An 18,555-nucleotide genomic window follows, 5' to 3' on the forward strand; every position below is an offset into this window, starting at 1 on the left:
TTTAGACTGTCGTAGAAAAKAATTTCCTTCCGACGATTCACTAGCAGCAGTACTTTGCATCCTCCGCAGTGCTTCGCTCTAATTTTTTCGAAAATCTYTATGTGAGTYACTTGTGATTACAAAACATTGTCAAATTTGTTTTCCCGAAAAACAAAACTCTGACCATTTTAAAAATGAAAACTGATGTCAATTGAGATTCTGTGTTGTACTGCACAAGTTCGGTGAAAATTGCGCAATTCTGAGGTAAAACGCATATCATGAGCTAACGACGAATTGATATTTTGATCGGTTCTTATATCGTTGGTTTGGGAACACATTAGAAAAACGAAAGTATGATAAACTATATATAATATATAAATAATTTTTATTTCCTCAGAAAAAGGCTATCGACCCAATTGATCTTTCTGCCCTTGTTTAGTACCTGTGTCTTAGCCTGTCTTAACTATTCCTAACACTTGTATAAATTAATCAGCTATAAAAAAATAAGAAAATTAAAATTCTTGGCTTACAAAACAAACAGGTCTTAGATCTTAGATAAACTATTAGAACATAAAACTAAACTATGATATATTTTTTATTTGCCAGTTAATTTCAACTGTTACCTTTGGTCACTTACGCAAGATGCAACAGGTATTTACCTACTTATGGTTAATCGAAGGAACATTGTTTTCGTATGAGATGAAATACATTATTTCAAAACTCTTGATTTAATTTTTAGTGAGAATAATTTTTAACTAATTTCACTCTGGCTCTCTTGAAAAAATGCGTCAATGGCAGAACGAGTCAAAACGAATGTGATATTGAACAGAAACAAAGTTGCTATAATTTCATTTTTAGGTCACCCAAAAACTAAAGTTTCTTTGATTATACCATTTGTCAATAGTCTTTGTTATAAACATAAAATATACCCTGGGTAGATATTTTTTAAAAATAACCCTGATTAATTACCCCATTGACCCCATAGTAAAAGAATAGCGTAAATGATTGTTTACCAGTAACTTTCCCTACACTTAATATTACGTGCTCGAACACAATGAGCGAGAATTTAGAAACTAAATTATTTATTTCGGTACAATAATTACAACAATTAGCATTCAATCTAAATCGGCCATTTCACTCCCAGTCATAAAACAAACGATTTGAATCCACTGTGGGTGCGATCTCACGGCAATTTTATTGCATTTGGAACGACATCACTAACTTACAAATTGAAATAATCCTTTTGTTAAAAATCCATTGTAACTCTCATTAAAAAAATCGATTACACAAGAAAACACAGCTTGGTTTTAATAAATGAAAACGTTTGTAGACTATAACTTAGTGGGTGCACGATGCAACAAGTGAGTCAGGTTTTCAGAATCATTAACTGTTAACTGTTAAGATTAATAGCATTCTAAATTTTCGGGTTACCGTTTTGCGGGTTATGACGGTTGAAAACATAAGAAACCCAAAGCTTTATAGAAGTATAAGGGAGTTTATTGAAACAGTAAACAATGTTGTTAACAAACGTATAATTTTAAAAGTTAATAAAAATATATTAAATTACACTGTATATTTAAAAATACAATTTAAACTAATCTTAACAGAATTAAGATTTTATGAACTCTGTGCTGGTTTTTCTTTGTAATGTATGACACCTTTCGCTATCAGGTCTGGTATTTCTACTGCCAACCATGGGCCCAACTGTAAAAAATTGCATTCAACAAACTGCTAAACAATTGTAAATCAAGTGAAACATTCAGGAAAAGGACTATTTTTAATACTTCGCATTGCCGCGTAATGTTTCATTCAGGTATTTGCTTTTTTGTAATATATCTATAACCATTAAAATGATGCATCAAACAAACAACTATAAAATTTAATTTTCTCATTGAACTGTAATTTTGAAAATAATTACAAACGGTCGCTTATGCTCTTTTCAATACATGTTTTATATTGCATATTAAGATCAATTAATGTCGGTATAAAAAAATTTTAAGTTTAAATCTCGGGTTTGCCTGTGTAAGACTGAAGTTTATCACCAATTATATCGATATATGTCAGTCAAATACAATGACCTTTTTCTTTTTATCAATTTGGATACAGGGTGTCCCATCGGTATTAAATAGCTTGACTGCATATACACTGTTAAAGAAATGCAAAAATATAGGGTGCCCCGTAAGCACATGATCAAAAGGGTACTGCGACATTCTTTGGACCAAAAGCAGACGATTTGGCCTAACTTTTATTACTCCTCTGCGATTGATGATCAAAGTTCTTCAAAACATTTTTATTTTTTGAAATATCGGGAGAATAGTACGATGTATTTTGTTGAAACGAGCTGTGAATTTGTTCTTATGTAAGACATATATTTTGATGAAAGACTTGAAACAAACTTGAGTGTGGTGATACAAAAAACTACCAGAACTTTTTATTTGGTGGATGAACAACTATTTTTTTTTGGTTGATGCACTAATAATTAATTCACAATTTTGTGCTCTTTGTAAAATCATGTAGCACTCATAGTTTTTGCGTAAAAAAATATATCTGTTTTCTTACCACTTTACAATGTTAGACATTAACTGCAAATATGAGCCGCGTAAACGGGCACCCTTTCACGCAGAGTTGTCTTCGTAAAACCGTAATACTTTGACACTTCTTCATTCGAACAGGTCATTCGAAACGAATTTGTGATATTTATTGACAATTAATTTATGCCGCGTATCACAAGATTTGCAGTTAATGTATAACATTGTTTAGTGGCAAGAAAAGGTAAATATTTTTTTTCGCTAAAACTATCAATGCTACAAGATTTTAAGAAAGAGCACAAAATTGTGAAGAAATTATTAGTGCATCACATGCAAAACAAAATGAGTGGATTTCATGCACTAAATAAAAAGTTCTGGTAGTTTTTGTACCACGACACTCAAGAATTCACCACTTGTCCAAAAGGGATGAACTCGATGTTTCATCAAAATATGAATCTTACGTAAGAACAAATTCACAGCGAGTTTCACCAAAATACATCTTACCATTCTCCGGATATTTTAAAAAAGATATTTTTTTCGAAGAACTCTGAGCATCAATAGCGGAGGTGCCAGACATTTCTTGTTAATAAAAGTTAGGTCAGATCGTCTTCTTTTGATGCAAAGAATATCGCAGTATCCTTTTAATCATGTGCTTACGGGACAACCTGTATAAAATATCGTCTTTCCTTAAAGTACTACCGACAGAAACGTTGGTTTTTCTTAAAAAAATGCTTTTGTTCACAATTTGCACCCCACAGTCTAGAGGTGTGCAATTCGAATCTTTTTAATGATTCGTACTTGATTTTTAACTGAACAGCTGTACTCATAAAATATTAAGGGCCGTTTGCACCGTTTTACATTAAAGCCAAGCTTAAATAAACCAACCTTAAAAATTAAGCTCGGATTTAAAGTAAACGGCTTGCATCGTTCCAATATGTAGTTAGCTTTGTTAAGTCGGTGTCAAGCAGTATCTGTTTGCCATATGTGGAAGTATAGCCGTTTGCTGCCATGATACAATGAATACATGTATTCATTCTATCTATCTTTACATTTGAACTTTGGCGATTGAGAAGATAGATCGAGGGATTAACCTCAGTTTAGAACACTTTTTTTCCATTAAGCTCAGCTTTAAAATTAAATTGGTTTGCACCACATTATAAACCCGGCTTACGGCATTCAAAGCTCTCGGCTTAATTTAAGACGTCAACTTTGGTGGCTTATGGTATTAAGCCGTGAATTCTAACCTTAATTTAGTCGAATAACAATTTAAAAAGTTAGCGAAAATAAAATAAATTCTTATTTTACAAAACAATGGATATCGAAGCTTGTTTTGATATGTTTGAAGATGATTTAGATATCCTCGAGATAATTGAATTTGGATTTCCAAAGAGAATATAGATCAGAAATAATCTATTGGAGGACTTGGACGAACTAAGGTTTTTGAAAAGATTTGTACAATAACTACAGTTATTACAGTCAGTATAAAATAAAATTACAATATAAAATTCTTGAATAAAAAATGGTTTAAAATATGAACGTTAGGTTCAAAAACACTATAAACGCAAGGTTCCTAAATTGGACAATTTAGGAACCCTGCTCTAAACGTGTTCTAAACTGAGGTTAGTCCCTCGAACTATCTTCTCAATCGCCGAAGTTCATATGTAAAGATAGATAGAATTAATACATGTATCCATTGTATTATGGCAGCAAAAGATCATAATATCACATATGGCAAACAGATACTGCTTGACACCGACTTAACAAAGCCAACAACATATTGGTACAGTGCAAGCCGTTTAAGCCGAGCTTAATTTTTAAGGTTGGTTTATGTAAGCTTGGCTTTAATATAAAACGTTGCAAACAGTCCTTAGTTATGAATCCGACTTGTTCATTCGTTGTCTAATTTTCTTCAGAAATAAGACTGTTTACTTTGACTGTAAAACTCCATTCCGTTTGTTATGCTTTTGGTTAAATATAGGCTGATGAACTAAATTGAATTTGCAAAAAAACAAATGCCATAAACGTTCCTACGTAAAACTGATTAAACATATATTTACAGTAAAACCAAAGAGCAATCTATCTCAACTATTTTCTTTTGTTTTTGGATTCTTGAAAATATGTTACAGCTTTTCCTGTGCTTCAAGTACTTCTGAAACACTAATCATACTTACTCCCAAGGCCATAGCATGACCAATTCCAAACTTTGGAACATTTCTCGCCCACAATGGCTTAAAGTGGTCACTAAGACATATTTTGCCGCCTCGGTACATTTTAGCAGTTTTTCCATCTAATTCTGGGAGTGCGATTTCAGGGGCAGTGGTTGGATATGTTACAGGAATCTTAAAAAACAAGAACCGTAAGTATATGTTGGCCACATCTATAACTAACTAATAAGAATTTATACGTAAGATACTGAAAAATTACTGTGGCTATTTAAAACACGACATAATAACGTAATTGTATGTATAATTATGCAATGTAAAAAATCCTGTTAATATTTAACAAAAGAAAACATCGAAAAGAGAACTTGCTTATCGATTACAAACTATTTGATTTGGGAATTTTATTGAAATTAAATTTACAAATTAAGTCTTGAAAAAGACCAAATTTGCTCACGTGCATTATTACGGATTGATAACGAGTACCTTTTACAGTTTAGCATACTTGGAGATTAATCTTATGGATTACTTAAATGTTCCTGAATACTTACGTCGAATTCAACATCAAATTCATATTTGAGTTGTTCATGGAAGAACCAGCATTTACCAAACCATTTCGTACCTTCTTTATTGGATTCCAATCGAAACCAATCGTTGTCTGCAGTCTTATTATTCTGAACATACTGAAAAACAAAAAATAATACTTTGATTTTTGAATGTATACTAGTAAACATATGGCATATGTGAATATCAAAGAAGACTGTCAATAATTACCTTAATTAACGCTTGATATTCCTCTTTTAGGCGTTCAACCCATAACTCTTTATCCCTGGGTCCCGCTTTCGTTTGTAAAAGAGGAATACTACTCAATGTTTTACGTGTACCTGCATCAACCATTTTCAGGCTTAACTTAACCTCACTTTAAATGTTGTCACGGTCAAACTAACAATTTCAATCAGACATTTGTAAAAACGTCAAACGCGTCTATTTAATTTTATTGTTGTATACCAAGCTTCTCTGTGGATGATCATAAGGGCGAAAAAAAAAATTTTTATTAAATGGGAATCATTTCAGAGTATACAAATATGGGCATTACTATTATATTGTGAGAAAGATTTTGTAGTCAATTCATAATAGACATTTTTAAGTATTTTTTAATTTTTTGCAATAAAGTAAATCAATAAACTTTGTAATAAAGTACTTGTCTCTGCTTTAAGCCTTTTTTTATTGTGTGGCGTATCATAGGCGTATCTTTCCCTATGACGTATACAAATGCTTCGAGTGGAACTATTTGATACTTTTTTCCAAAATTTTGAATTAACTTAGATTTTAAATTATCATTTACTCCGTATGCGTCATCACAGAGTAACCTCTGTGATCTGTGTTGCAGTCTTTATCTATGGACGCGCGCTAAATGACATATGACATTGATTAAAGAAGAGATGAAGTTTTTGTTTATGTATGTTTTGATTTCTGCTGGACTTTTCCCAAACATATTTAATATATTGAATTACAATCCACTAAATATTGTATTTTATCATTCTATTTAATAAACTCAATTCAAATTACCTAATCATATCGTGTGTGGAAATTTCATGAATGTTGAGTTATGGACACACAAAACTCACATCTATTAACTGAAACTGAGATTAATTCTTGTCCCAGGAAACACAAAAAACATAAAAGGGACAAGGAAGATCGTGACGATAAGCCCCAGCTCAAACTAATCTTAAAGGTGAGTATTGTTTGTAATTCTAGCTTATGGTCCAAACACATCCAAGATATGAATTTCCATTACTAATTAAGTATTGCTTTATTATTACCTGAACAAAATCCATTGCCTTTCTGGTCTCTCCCTCATGGGAAGGTCTTAGGGTTTTTTATTCTTGTTGAAAGACGTTTTGGAAAATGTATAACAATCCAATAAAGTTGCAGCTATTTCAAACAAATGTACTGTAACAAAACAACTGTAGGCAAAGTAGGTATTCTTAAATATAATTTTGAAAACATAAAATAATAACTGTAAAACTATCTTTGAAGCAACTACTAATCGTGTAAACTTATGGCCAGATATGATTCTTTAATTTTTTATGTTTGCCTAGTTCCTTCGTATCTGTTCAACACTCCAGCTATAAACATTTTCATTGCATAGTGCTAGATATTCAAGTGCAACTATTTTAATTCTGTATTCGTGAGCAAAATTTATTACAATAGGCTCGTTCTTTTTGATTTTGATATATTATTTTTTATCATTAATTTTCAATTAATCCTTAATCTTAAATGAAAATGTACATATTTCCTCACAAGGTAGTCCAAGTCCTCACAAGATCGTTCTTTGGTAAGAGGCCCTAAACTACAACCAAAAAGTATGTAGGATTATTTAACAAATCTCTATAAAACACTTATAATAATTTGTTAAGTTAGTTAAATCTAAAATATTAAGGCGTTTTTATTAAATAATAACACTCGATTACTATGTGGTCTGGGTCCCATTTAGGAATACCATCTTATATAAAACCTCAGATTTTTATATATGCTGTTAAGATAATACTAATTAAGAAATAGATAGATTAAACTTTGTTTGGTGGTGGATTGCAGGACAGCGGCAAATAACTAGTAGATATCGCACACTAGCACAACATTTTAGACTATTTTACTTTTGTGATATACTTAATAAATTATAATTATTATTATTTAACGACTTTGCGTCTGGATTGAAAGCTACTTTTATTATCTAAAAATGGAGGACGTTTCGACCATTTTATTCGGGTTTTTTCTCAAGGCTATTTTTGATATTTAATTAAAATCAGTCAAGACCCATTATGGGAGTCCACCAATGCTGGTGTTATGTGTATTTATTTAATATTAATAGTTAAGTAATACTGGTAATTAGTACTACTATGAACTCAAAGAGAGAAAGACCCGAGTAGAGGGTCGAAAAGTCGTCTATTTTTAGAGAGTGGAATGAGTGGACACGTACTTTATGCAATAAATTATTTTAATATTTTTAGTTGCTTCGTGTATACTCTACAGGCCATCCTTCTGATATAGTTTTTTGCAAATATCTCAGTTTTAATAACTATTTTTCCTGTACTCTCAAAATATCCCCAGACAACCCCTCCAGAGGAATGACGCCAATTTTGAATCACCCTGTATATTTGTTGGGGCTCGTATATCATTGAGATGGTGGAAATAATTCCTATAGCTTTTTAAGTAGGCAAAAGGTTTCCATGGTTAGGCGAATGCATGATAAGGGATTGCACTACTATTTTGGTGTGGAACTCTCTCAACTTGTAATTATAAATAAATAACACTCAATTTTTACCTCGACTGCATTGTATAGAACTTTCTAAACGCTACCTACTTAAAGCAACAGCCAATTATTTTTTTTATCAAGAGCACCTTGTGTATTTATGCATTCAAAATATATTGAGTACTAATAATTTTGCATGAATTCACAACAAGTTTTCCTTTTTTAGGCAATGTCTGAAAAGTATGCATGCGTAAGTACATTTATTCTTAGTTTCTAAATTAAATCATGACACATTCCTCTCAATTATCATTGTTTCTCATGGATAATTTCAACATACTAGTATGGTTTAGGTTGGCTCCAATAATACCCCTGAGCACGAAGATGATTATACTCGAGCTGGAGTGTCAATCTTGAATGAGGTCGATGATGCTGGATTACTGATAGGCAAGTATCAATTCTGCGAATAATTAATGGTTTTCAATGCAACTTGATTGGAATTATATAATAAATCTATTTCCAGATCAAAATGATCCAACTTATGCTCTGTACCGAGCGCATCATAAGAAATCCAAAAAGAAAAAGAAGAAGAAGGATAAAAGCAAGGACAAAGACAGAGAGAAGAAACACAAACACCATCATAGAGAGAAAAAGCGAAAAAGAGATGAAATGGAAGACGGAGAAAACATTGAAGGTATGCCTGAAGTTCTATGTTAATTGTGGTCTTTGGAAAAAAGTTATTTGTTTTAAAAGACCACCGGGCACCGTAAATATGGGGCTGATGTTTTGTGGTTCGTGAAGAATTTTAGTTTATGCATTCGTATGGATATGTTGAATAACGTCCAAAATTTTGCTCCAAAATTCATTCATCCATTGGGTTTGGCCGCAATTAAGGGTAATATTAAAATGCGTTTTTCGATAAGGCAAAAACGAAAATTCTTATGATGGTACGATATGGCGATAGAGTTCGAACTCAACAAGATATGTGTGTTTTATTTGATAATAAATATCAGAAATGTATTAAACAACTTAGTACTTAGTCAGCAAATATGAGAGATAATTTTGAGATACTGGCTTTGTAGAAAATAAGCCAAATAATGGGCGCCATGTGATCAGTGAAAGTTTAAACTGAACGAAAAATTGAAAAGAGTAGAAGCATTTAAGTTGCAACTGTTGATGCGCAAGCTTTTTGAATCTACTGGAATTTGGGATTTGTCTGGTAATCACTGGTAAAGACATATATGCGGACACATATCTGTTCTAAAGTACATTCATTTTCGCATAAAGCAAGGATTTATTCATAGGGACACGTAGATCCGCTTTATGTCAGGTCACCATAGTCATATTGTTATAAAGCTTTATAGTTTCAAAAATAGCATCTTTATAAAATACATCTGACACACGAACTAAGCGAAGACGATCCAGAACAACCAATTATATTCTGTACAACTAGTGGTGTGAAATTCGATTACTTTTGAATACTCGTCCCGACTAGTTACTTTTTGATTCAATAGTCGTTGCTTCGGATCAGTCAGGCGCACTAATTGTCAAGTTTTCATTTGCCACGTTTGGATCTGGATATTTATTAAACCTTGTAAAATTCCGATTTTTATAGAAACTACTTTTTAAAAACTGGACATGATATATAATTTGAAAGGAATTTTGATAATCTTTTAGATTATTCGATACGGTGTTCTATAAAAAAAATCAACTTTTTTATTGATTTCAAAATAGAAAAGTCGATTAGCCTTAGCGACAGCGGTAAAACTACTCGTTTTACGCGGCCCTGTATAATGCAGAACATACTTCTCTATACAAAACGAATACACAGTACAGGGTGTCTCCTCATAAGTTGACACCTCCATAGATCCTTTATTTAAAAAAAAAATGTGAAACATAAAAGGTGTTTAATTTTACTAATTTTTTTTTAAATCTGAATTTAAAATAAAATTGTAAAGCACGAAAATGTCAAAATTTGACATAAAGCCTGTTTTTTTATGAAACACCTTAAGTACATATTTTTAGACAGGGCGTTCGGATATTTTTTCCCTGATTTCGGAAGTATATACAGGATGGTCCTCAACTAATGTCAAAAAATTCACTGACATATTGTATAGGCAAAAATATTGCGTTGTAGGCAAATTTGTCTTATCCGTAAGTTAATAGATTCCGAGATACAGAGTGTCAAAGTGTAAATAAAAACTTCGTTTTTTCTGAATAGATTTTTAACCGGTTTTACTAGTACCACAAAAAATTGGTTTGTTTTTTTATATCGGCAAATCCAAATTCCCTATTGGTTGGTTTGTAGTTTCTAGAGAGCGCTAGCTGAAATAGTCTGGAGCCATTTAAAACATCAGATCCAACTTTTATTTGCGTTTATTTTTCATTTTGTACGAAATCACATATAAATAGCCAAAGTCTTGAAGTCGACTTATCCTAATTTTAGACATGGACACGTCTCTCGGAGTGTACCCTTTGGAAGGCTCACCAAATACTCATCGGGAACCTCGAACTTGTGTCATTAAGAAGATTCAAGAACGAACGTCTTTGTCTAAAGCATTAGACCATCTTTTGACAATGCTGGAAAAAAAGGACCCGCAGAATTTTTTTGCGTGGCCTGTTACTGACGCAATTGCTCCCGGTTATTCCAAGATCATTTCAAAACCCATGGATTTCAGTACTATGAGACAAAAGGTCGAGGATGGCCAGTATAATAATTTGAAGGTATGTTAAATTGATCGATTGTAGATTTATTCTGTATCATTACCAATAGGATATACGAGCCTTAACAACTATATGTTCGGACGACGCCCAAAATTCTCATTGAATAATCATAATGTTTAGTTTACATATATTGTACCGTGGATGGCCGGGTATCAAACTCTTTCTTCAGCTTCCAACTTTTATTCAACTCGGTATAACTTTAAATACGGAACAGGAACAAAGTAACTTCAAAATTACCGTCAACTTTACAAACAATAACAGACGGAAAACTCGGTCTTCCGACTCGCGGGGTTTAACGTCTTTCGCACCCGGTCGCTGCTGTCACTTCACTGACTTGCTGTGGTTCTCGTCGCCGCTTATGTAGTTTCCCCCAGGTAACCCAGACGGTTCTCGAAATCTCCAGCCCAGGTGCGAAATCTCCCGCTTGTCAGTATCATATTTGACAGTAAATGGGGCGCAAATTGGACTCCCATTTACTGAAATACCATGAATTTCGATCCCCCCATTCCAAACGTGAGTACCCCAGGCCATTTCCGTTACAATATGTTTTAAAACTTTGTATCTCCACACCAACACCCTGTATCTGCTTAACCATGGGCCGGAGAAAAAAWCTTGTGCTCTGTGTACATAAGGTTGTGAATCACCCTGTATACCGTGTTATTCAAAATTSGCGTCAACTTGATTACTTTAACCACCATAATGGACAGCTACGCATCTGTACGCAATGAGTGAAATGKTTTAGTTTCTACTCACTGAACATCGTYCGRAAATATAATTGTTAGGGCTCATATTATTATCAAATCAGAAAAATCGGTTATTTGTTAAGACTAAATAAAAATGGTGGTCAATTGGAATGTAACCAGTTGTATTTGTTCTTGGGATAATAAAATATGATGTGGAGTACATATCTTACAAAATAATATAAGATTTTCTCTTATAAATTTTTAACATTCAGCAAAATTGCTTAATTTTGCATAATCTGCTATTCGATTTCCGATATTTACCAAATCTCTTATTAATTCAATGCAAAAATTTTCATCAAATAAATCATTAAAGAGAAGTTGGTGATATTCAAGAAGCGGATGAAAATACATCACAAGACTACCGTTTGAAAAAAGAGTAAAAGCTCGTTCACACGGTGACCTTAATGTTGTGACGTGAATTCCACAACAATGTCATTGTCTGAACACCCGAATGTCTCAATATCATAGTGCCGTGACGTTAGTGTCACATATCAAAATTATTTGATATTGGTTGATTGATAGTGATTGTCGCACCGCGACATCGTGAGACTGCCACACGTGACATTTTCACATTTTTTAAAGGTTATCAATCTTTGGTGCGATATTTTCATTTGGTTTGGTTTTAAATCATGTTCTTTTTTGATCTGTTTACATTTCTGGAATATTACCAATCATACCCATGCCTATGGGATAAATCAACTGCCGATGATAAGATTAGACAAAAATGTCCCCTTAGTATAGTTTCGGATGCCCCTAGTTTGTTTCTACGCATAATCCACTGTCTCATTCATACTCATTTTTTCGCGTCAATTTCAAAATAATTACTTCTAACACATCCGCTCCTGCAGACAGGAGTTCTGGCATTTTGACAAGTGTCTGTCGCGGCGCAATGTGTTGGTGAGTGAATGTCGAAAGCTGTCGGAATTATATGTTATAGTCATCGCTGTCACCGTCTGAACGAGCCTTAACGAGATAATCAGCCCTGTGCTGTATCACTTACGTTAATTTTAACGAGCATGTTATCCGTCAAACACGTTATGTGGCTCGAACTGGTGTGTTTTATCAGTGAAACCGTTATATTATAACGGGCACACGCTATCGACGAACGTTATATTAAGAAATAGTGCTTCAGAATAACAGCATCAAATCACATGCCGCTTTCGAACTTAACGTGCATCCCTGGAAGTTAACCTTTGCGTAGTTTTGTGTTTTAGCTGTAATTTGTTTTTAATTTAAAACAAAAATATGCTTTTTGGTGGTTTTATAAGGTTAGCTTAATTAGAACAGAAGGAAGCGGGTGTGTACACACTGAAGTGATTGAAAATCCAAAGGGAATGCATACTTCTATTATAGTGTATATAATCGGAACTGACGTTTAGAAGAACTAACCCAAACTAAACTTCAACCCCGATTATACGCACTATAATACAAGTTTGCATCTCCTTTGATTGAATTTATTAGAACAATTGGTAAATGGTCTTCAAAATAAACCTTATTTTCCTCCACAAACACTAGTAAACTTTCTAATTGTTTGCGAATTGTTTTTTTTTGACTCTTCTATGGATGCTCCATAGAAAGTGTTTGAGACGTAGGTCAAGAATATTAACGAACGAAATTTAAAGTGAATCCTGAACTGTTAAGTTGCCATAATGTGTGGCCGTTAAAAATAGCATTTATGATACAGCACAGGGCTGAATGTCGTTGTCCTCCGCACAAATAAGCAACTTCTGGTTTATCATCTTCAACTTTCAACTTCTACTTGCGATTTTTTTGCATGTCCCATTATGTACCCAAAAAACTGATATGTTCTGGTTATTTCATTACAATATATTTGATTTGCATTTAAGAAGTGTCACGGTCTCTTGTTATTTACCCCGAAAAATATTTTAATCAAAATATATATTTTATTGAAATAAAAATAATGCACAAATCGGCTCCAATAGTTTTTTTATATTAGAATTGCATATTTTGTAGGAATTTACAGACGATTTTCACCTGATGTGTGAAAACGCTATGAAATACAATCACGCCGATACTGTATATTATAAAGCAAGCAAAAAATTATTGCAAGCTGGACAAAAAATATTGCAGACAGATAAATTGGGCTGGCTTTTACAGGTAATTTTTAGAATCTGTTTTGTTGGCTTATGATTTACATTTATTTATTTCAACACTCATAGGGCTGCTCACTTTTACAATGACAATTATAGTGCAATAAAAACGTATTTTTTTTAAGATCGCACCAGAGTTAACAGAAGCTGAACTAGGCTTTGAAGTAACTCCTGAAATGCGTGCCTCGGTTAATAGACCCGATGATGCAGAAACCCAGATTAAAACTGAAAATAAAGAACCTCCAACACCCGAAGAAGTAAGAGTATTTGCAATAAATTATTGCATTTAACAGTTAGATATTATGATTTTAGTTGATTCTTTGACATCTGAGCTTAATAACAATGCTAATAATTTATTTTATTTAGATTCTAGCTCAAGCCAAAGCTGCTGCTCGTTTAGCTAGGGCTCGACTGAAAGGTTATGGACCTTCTATGGGATACATTAGATCACGTCGAGAGGGAGTTGCTCAACTGGCAATTCTAGTTGGAAACAATATGGGCAAGAAGAAAGGTGTCGCACCTCTGGGATCCGTAGTAGGACGATTAGCAGATGGAACCGCACATTTGCAGGTAAATCTTTAATTGATTTAATGGTAAATATTAGTCAGTGTAGTACTATTTGAGGAAATTTTACAATAATCTTTGGTTCTGACAATTGGTTTCATGTAACATTTTGTTATTGCTGATGCTCTCAGATTCAACCAAAAATATTTAGTTAATTCTAATATTACTCTCTACTAAAATGTGTACATTTTCAACAATAAAAAAAAAAATGTTTTACTCTTATGCTAGGGGTTTAGAGAGGATCGGAGAAACACGGCTCGAGCAGTCAAACCGCTGTATTATGGAGCTTTTGGTTCATATGCACCCAGTCACGATTCGGCTTTTGCTAACCTGACTAAAGATGAATCAGCATTAGTCATGAGAACTTATGGAAGTGATCAAGCTGTTCAATATGCGGAGTCTGTACAAGTACGTGTGGAACAATTCATAAAATATTGTTTTAATAATATTTTTATAATTAATAATGAAGTAAAGTTAGAGTAGATAAATCTGACTAAAACAAGCAAAACTAATATGAAGACATTTTCAGTTATTACTTTTTAATTTAATTTACTTTATTAATTGCAATAAGCATTGCAATATTTATTGCAATACAGCAATAAATACCCGCTGTATACAGGGTGATTCAAAATTGACGTTATTCCTCTGGGGGTGTTTAAGAAGTACAGGAAAATTTGTTAAAAAATATTGTTATTTAAAACTGAGAATTTGCAAAAAACTATATCAGAAGGACGGCAACAATATTTTTCAAGGTAATTTGCTTAATTAACATTATCTAAATACCTGTTGCTTCAATTGCTAAAATTTTAGAAGATAACTTTTTTAATGTGTAAAATTGTCGTAATTTGAAGCAAATATCGAAATTTTTCTTTTCGAATACTTACGTAGTCCAATAGGCTACCAATCACACATGGGAGCATTTCAAAATAATGCATATTAACAAAATTTAAAATCGATTTTCAACTTAATATCTGTTAAAATTTTCGAGAGAAATGTTTTCAATTTTTTCTCGAACTGCAAAATCCCCTATTACATCTTAGAAGTAATGAACCCAATTTTGAATCACCCTGTATAAATTATATAAATCCTTACTGATATTTGCCAAAGATTCAATTGAGCCCAGTTTCGAATTAACTTAATACATAGTTACTTTCACAATTTAACTTGTAAAAGTCAGGTAGTTTTGAATTGTCCCAAAATTGTCTTTGATTGACAATTTATATCACACGTTGACATAAATTGTTTTATTACAACGTATTATTTCCAGGACTTTGTGAAAGGATGCGATTATGCAGAGTGTTTGGTCGATTCATTATTAGATCTGCTAACTGGAGGTGACCATAGTAAAACTAAGACTAGCCTAGAGGAAGGTAAAAGACTTAAGGGTAAGTAATCATCAAATTCGTTTGATTCAGAATTAAGCAATTTTAAAATATATACGTTAAACACGTGCCTAAAACAACTATTTATATTTTATTTATCTAGATGAAGAAGAAGCCGTAAGGACTGTGTTAGAAACGCCTCCCACTGATACAGTGAAAGTTAATGTCGATGAGCTAAAATCACTTAATGGTTTGTACTATTTCAAGAATATTTACTCCATATACCATATTGATATACTCGTATATATATATATCAGTTTTAATGGTAATCCGAATGCTTCCTATTTAGAGTTTGGTATTGACGTGAAGTTCCTGGACAGTATGGAAGACGAAATCAAACAAACTGAAGAGCAACATGAAATGCAACAAAAACTGAACGACATGTGTCAGTTATTGGAAAAACTGCAGAAAACACAGTATGAAAGGTAATTTGTCATTGCTACAATTTATGTTTATTGTGGATTCATAAAATCTAGTTTTGTTTAAACGGTCATAATGTACTGGCTTCAAGTACTATACAGGGTATCCGACCGGGAACCGCCGCGATTGATATCTGGCAAACTGTAATTAGGAGAAAATTGAAAATTGGACAGTGTGCCAGTCATTGGGGGCAAGCCTTCTAAAGTATGAGATAAAGATGGTCACACTTCCGGTTGAGTTGAGAAAATCGCCCAAAATATTTTTTTTCAAATGGAAACCCCAATTTTTCATAATTTTTTGTATTTTTCATTGTAAAATTGGACGACGTCAAACTCTCAACCCTTATTTTGTTAGAAGAGAATGGAGAGAAGTAAAATTCCTTAAATAAAAATCTTAATACAATTTACTCACCATTTTTTCTCACTGCTGGGGCTATTTTTCTCAATCCATTTTTTCGATGGGTATTTGCGGACTTCCTTAATTAAAATGTCATTCTCATTCGCTAGAAAACGAGCCATTTCCCCAAAATCGTAGTTGCGACTCCGTCTACTAGTTGATTCGCATAAGCTGCGAGTCGATCGAAACCGTTTATGTGGAAAGTGTATTAAAGGTAGAAGGCGCGGTAGAAACCCTTCTCTCGCATGCACATGGAGACATCGCCACTCTGCCGGCGATGACGAACGAGAACCTTAACGTTCCATTAGGTCGGTCGTGTGTATGTAGCAATTCTTTAGTGGTCGTCGTACGGAGTAGACGTGTCCGCGAGTCCGGAGAGGCAAAGTGCGATAAGCGAAATAGATATCATTCTACGCGAGGTTAACCGTTAAAATATCGTGAAAATGTGCGACGAAATAAAGGCAATAGAAACTCGCTTGGGCCAGATTAATAAAACTGATGAAATTGCAGACCGGAGTGAACAAATTCTCTGGGTCCTTCAGAATGAACTGAAGAACGCAGAAAAGGTCATCATCTACTTGCGGAGACAAATAGCTAATATAAACAAAAAATCGAATAATCCTTATAGCCCAGTCAATACGGACGAAGAAGAAGATATAGTCAACCGGGAGACAGCTTGGCTATTACTTAAACATAAAAAAAGAAAAGCGTCATCATCACCACTACAACCAAAACGAAGTCCCATTGAAATGGGACAAAAGATACAGGCGAAAATTCGAAGGCCACCCCCGGTGCAACGAATGATGGATACGCTGGATAGTATCAATGATAGACTCAATATTTTGGAGGCAAAAGCAACAGGAGCTATTCCAAAAAGAAATAAATAATGAAAACCAAAGAAATAAGAATTGTTACCTGGAACGCCAATGGTATAATTGGTAAAAAAGCCGAACGGGAAGTATTTCTGCATAGTCAACACATTGATGTCTGGTTAGTCTCAGAAACACATCTCACCAATCAATCATTTGTTAAAATACACGGTTACAAATGCTATCATTCCATCCATCCCGACAACCAAGCCAAGGGAGGAAGTGCCATTTTCATCAAAGAGTCAATTAATCATCATGAAGAACTTCCAATCCAACAGGTCCAATCCAACACGACTAACTACAGTAGTAATAAAAACTACAAAACAAAATTTTAAAGTTGGAGCCATTTATATACCACCGAGATATAATCTTAAAATAGACGATTATTCGTTTATATTAAGACGTATGGGAGAAAGATTCATACTAGGAGGAGACTTTAATGCTAAACACGTAGATTGGGGCGCAAGAATAACAAATACAAAAGGAAAAGCGTTGAGAGAAGCTATTAGAAATATGAGCGGTAACTTTCATTCCACAGGAAAACCAACTTACTGGCCGGCGGATAGGATGAAAATCCCAGATTTATTGGACTTTTTTATCTCCAGAAAAGTATCATCGAATTACATCGAAATTAAAGACTGCTTTGACCTTGAATCAGACCATTCAGCAGTAGTCATAACTATGAGTGAGAAAATCATTAAAAGGGAAGCCAAGCCAACACTCACCAACACAACAACGGATTGGAAGTGCTTCCAAGCTGACCTACAAGAGGAAATCACGTTGAACGTAAGATTTAAAACAGCCGAACAACTTGACATAGAAACCGAAAAATGTACGACTCTGCTGCAAACAGTTGCTTACAAAAACGCCAAAGAAATTACTCACATCACGAAAGGAGTAAACTATCCGATTGAAATTCGTATTTTAGTCAAGGAGAAAAGAAAAGCAAGAAGAGAAGAATGATGTCGCTAGAATGACGTGTTGGCAACAAACACGTCATCCTAGCGACATCATTAAATAGACAAACTCAAAAGCTAAAACGTGAAATTTACAAATTAAAACAGAATTCTCCAAATTCCTTTATTACAAATTTATCAGCAGATAAAGAAACTGAATATTCCTTGTGGAAGGTTACAAAGAAAGTTAGAAAACCAGTTGTGTCAATACCGCCTATTAGAAAGGGACTAGGCGATTGGGCTCGTGATGATCAACAAAAAGCGGATCTATTTGCTGAATATCTGGCAGGCATATTTGTACCAAACGACCTACAATACAACCAACACAATAACCCACCGGTTGCAGACAATATTTGGTCCTCCAATTCGATCGGCATGATTGCTCCTGTTACTCCGAAAGAAGTAGCAGAAGAAATTAATAATAATCTCAGCCCAAAAAAGGCTCCTGGGTTTGATTTAATTACAGGACAAATC

At 33.7% G+C, this 18,555-nt stretch overlaps 2 protein-coding genes across 3 annotated transcripts in view; one reads left to right on the top strand and one right to left on the bottom strand.

Moving 5' to 3' along the window:
* Positions 1-1,454: 1,454 nt before the first annotated feature.
* Positions 1,455-5,630, bottom strand: LOC109533671 (ubiquitin-fold modifier-conjugating enzyme 1). The gene is made up of 4 exons (XM_019899051.2): positions 5,441-5,630; positions 5,218-5,349; positions 4,679-4,846; positions 1,455-1,683 (listed from the first exon to the last, which is right to left on the bottom strand). The coding sequence occupies exons 1-4, from the start codon at positions 5,561-5,563 to the stop codon at positions 1,597-1,599; spliced, it is 510 nt and encodes a 169-aa protein (XP_019754610.1). The 5' UTR covers positions 5,564-5,630; the 3' UTR covers positions 1,455-1,596.
* Positions 5,631-6,076: 446 nt separating this feature from the next.
* The window catches only part of LOC109533669 (bromodomain-containing protein 7), a 16,411-nt gene continuing 3,932 nt past the window's right edge, over positions 6,077-18,555 (top strand). Inside the window, exons 1-12 of one of the 2 annotated variants that reach the window (XM_019899047.2) lie at positions 6,080-6,401; positions 8,146-8,169; positions 8,270-8,363; positions 8,440-8,610; positions 10,363-10,640; positions 13,358-13,501; positions 13,620-13,751; positions 13,861-14,064; positions 14,287-14,466; positions 15,326-15,443; positions 15,544-15,630; positions 15,730-15,865. In XM_019899047.2, the coding sequence (XP_019754606.1) occupies positions 6,276-6,401; positions 8,146-8,169; positions 8,270-8,363; positions 8,440-8,610; positions 10,363-10,640; positions 13,358-13,501; positions 13,620-13,751; positions 13,861-14,064; positions 14,287-14,466; positions 15,326-15,443; positions 15,544-15,630; positions 15,730-15,865 (1,694 nt within the window). In that variant the 5' untranslated portion in view covers positions 6,080-6,275. Of the gene's footprint in view, positions 6,402-8,145; positions 8,170-8,269; positions 8,364-8,439; positions 8,611-10,362; positions 10,641-13,357; positions 13,502-13,619; positions 13,752-13,860; positions 14,065-14,286; positions 14,467-15,325; positions 15,444-15,543; positions 15,631-15,729; positions 15,866-18,555 lie in introns of both variants that reach the window. The other variant, XM_019899048.2, reaches the window with a different exon arrangement.

This window comes from Dendroctonus ponderosae, unplaced genomic scaffold (assembly GCF_020466585.1).
Source record: "Dendroctonus ponderosae isolate FM_Combo_2020 unplaced genomic scaffold, Dpon_F_20191213v2 Dpon_F_20191213_4, whole genome shotgun sequence".
NCBI lineage: Eukaryota > Metazoa > Arthropoda > Insecta > Coleoptera > Curculionidae > Dendroctonus > Dendroctonus ponderosae.

What these genes read in the sequence shown, in the direction of transcription:
- LOC109533671 (XM_019899051.2), bottom strand. Translation starts at nt 5,563, where the DNA reads ATGGTTGATGCAGGTACACGTAAAACATTGAGTAGTATTCCTCTTTTA. An exon ending in AATATCAAGCGTTAATTAAG is followed by an intron (nt 5,350 to 5,440) that starts GTAATTATTGAC and finishes TTTGTTTTTCAG; the next exon opens with TATGTTCAGAATAATAAGAC. An exon ending in AATTTGATGTTGAATTCGAC is followed by an intron (nt 4,847 to 5,217) that starts GTAAGTATTCAG and finishes TTGTTTTTTAAG; the next exon opens with ATTCCTGTAACATATCCAAC.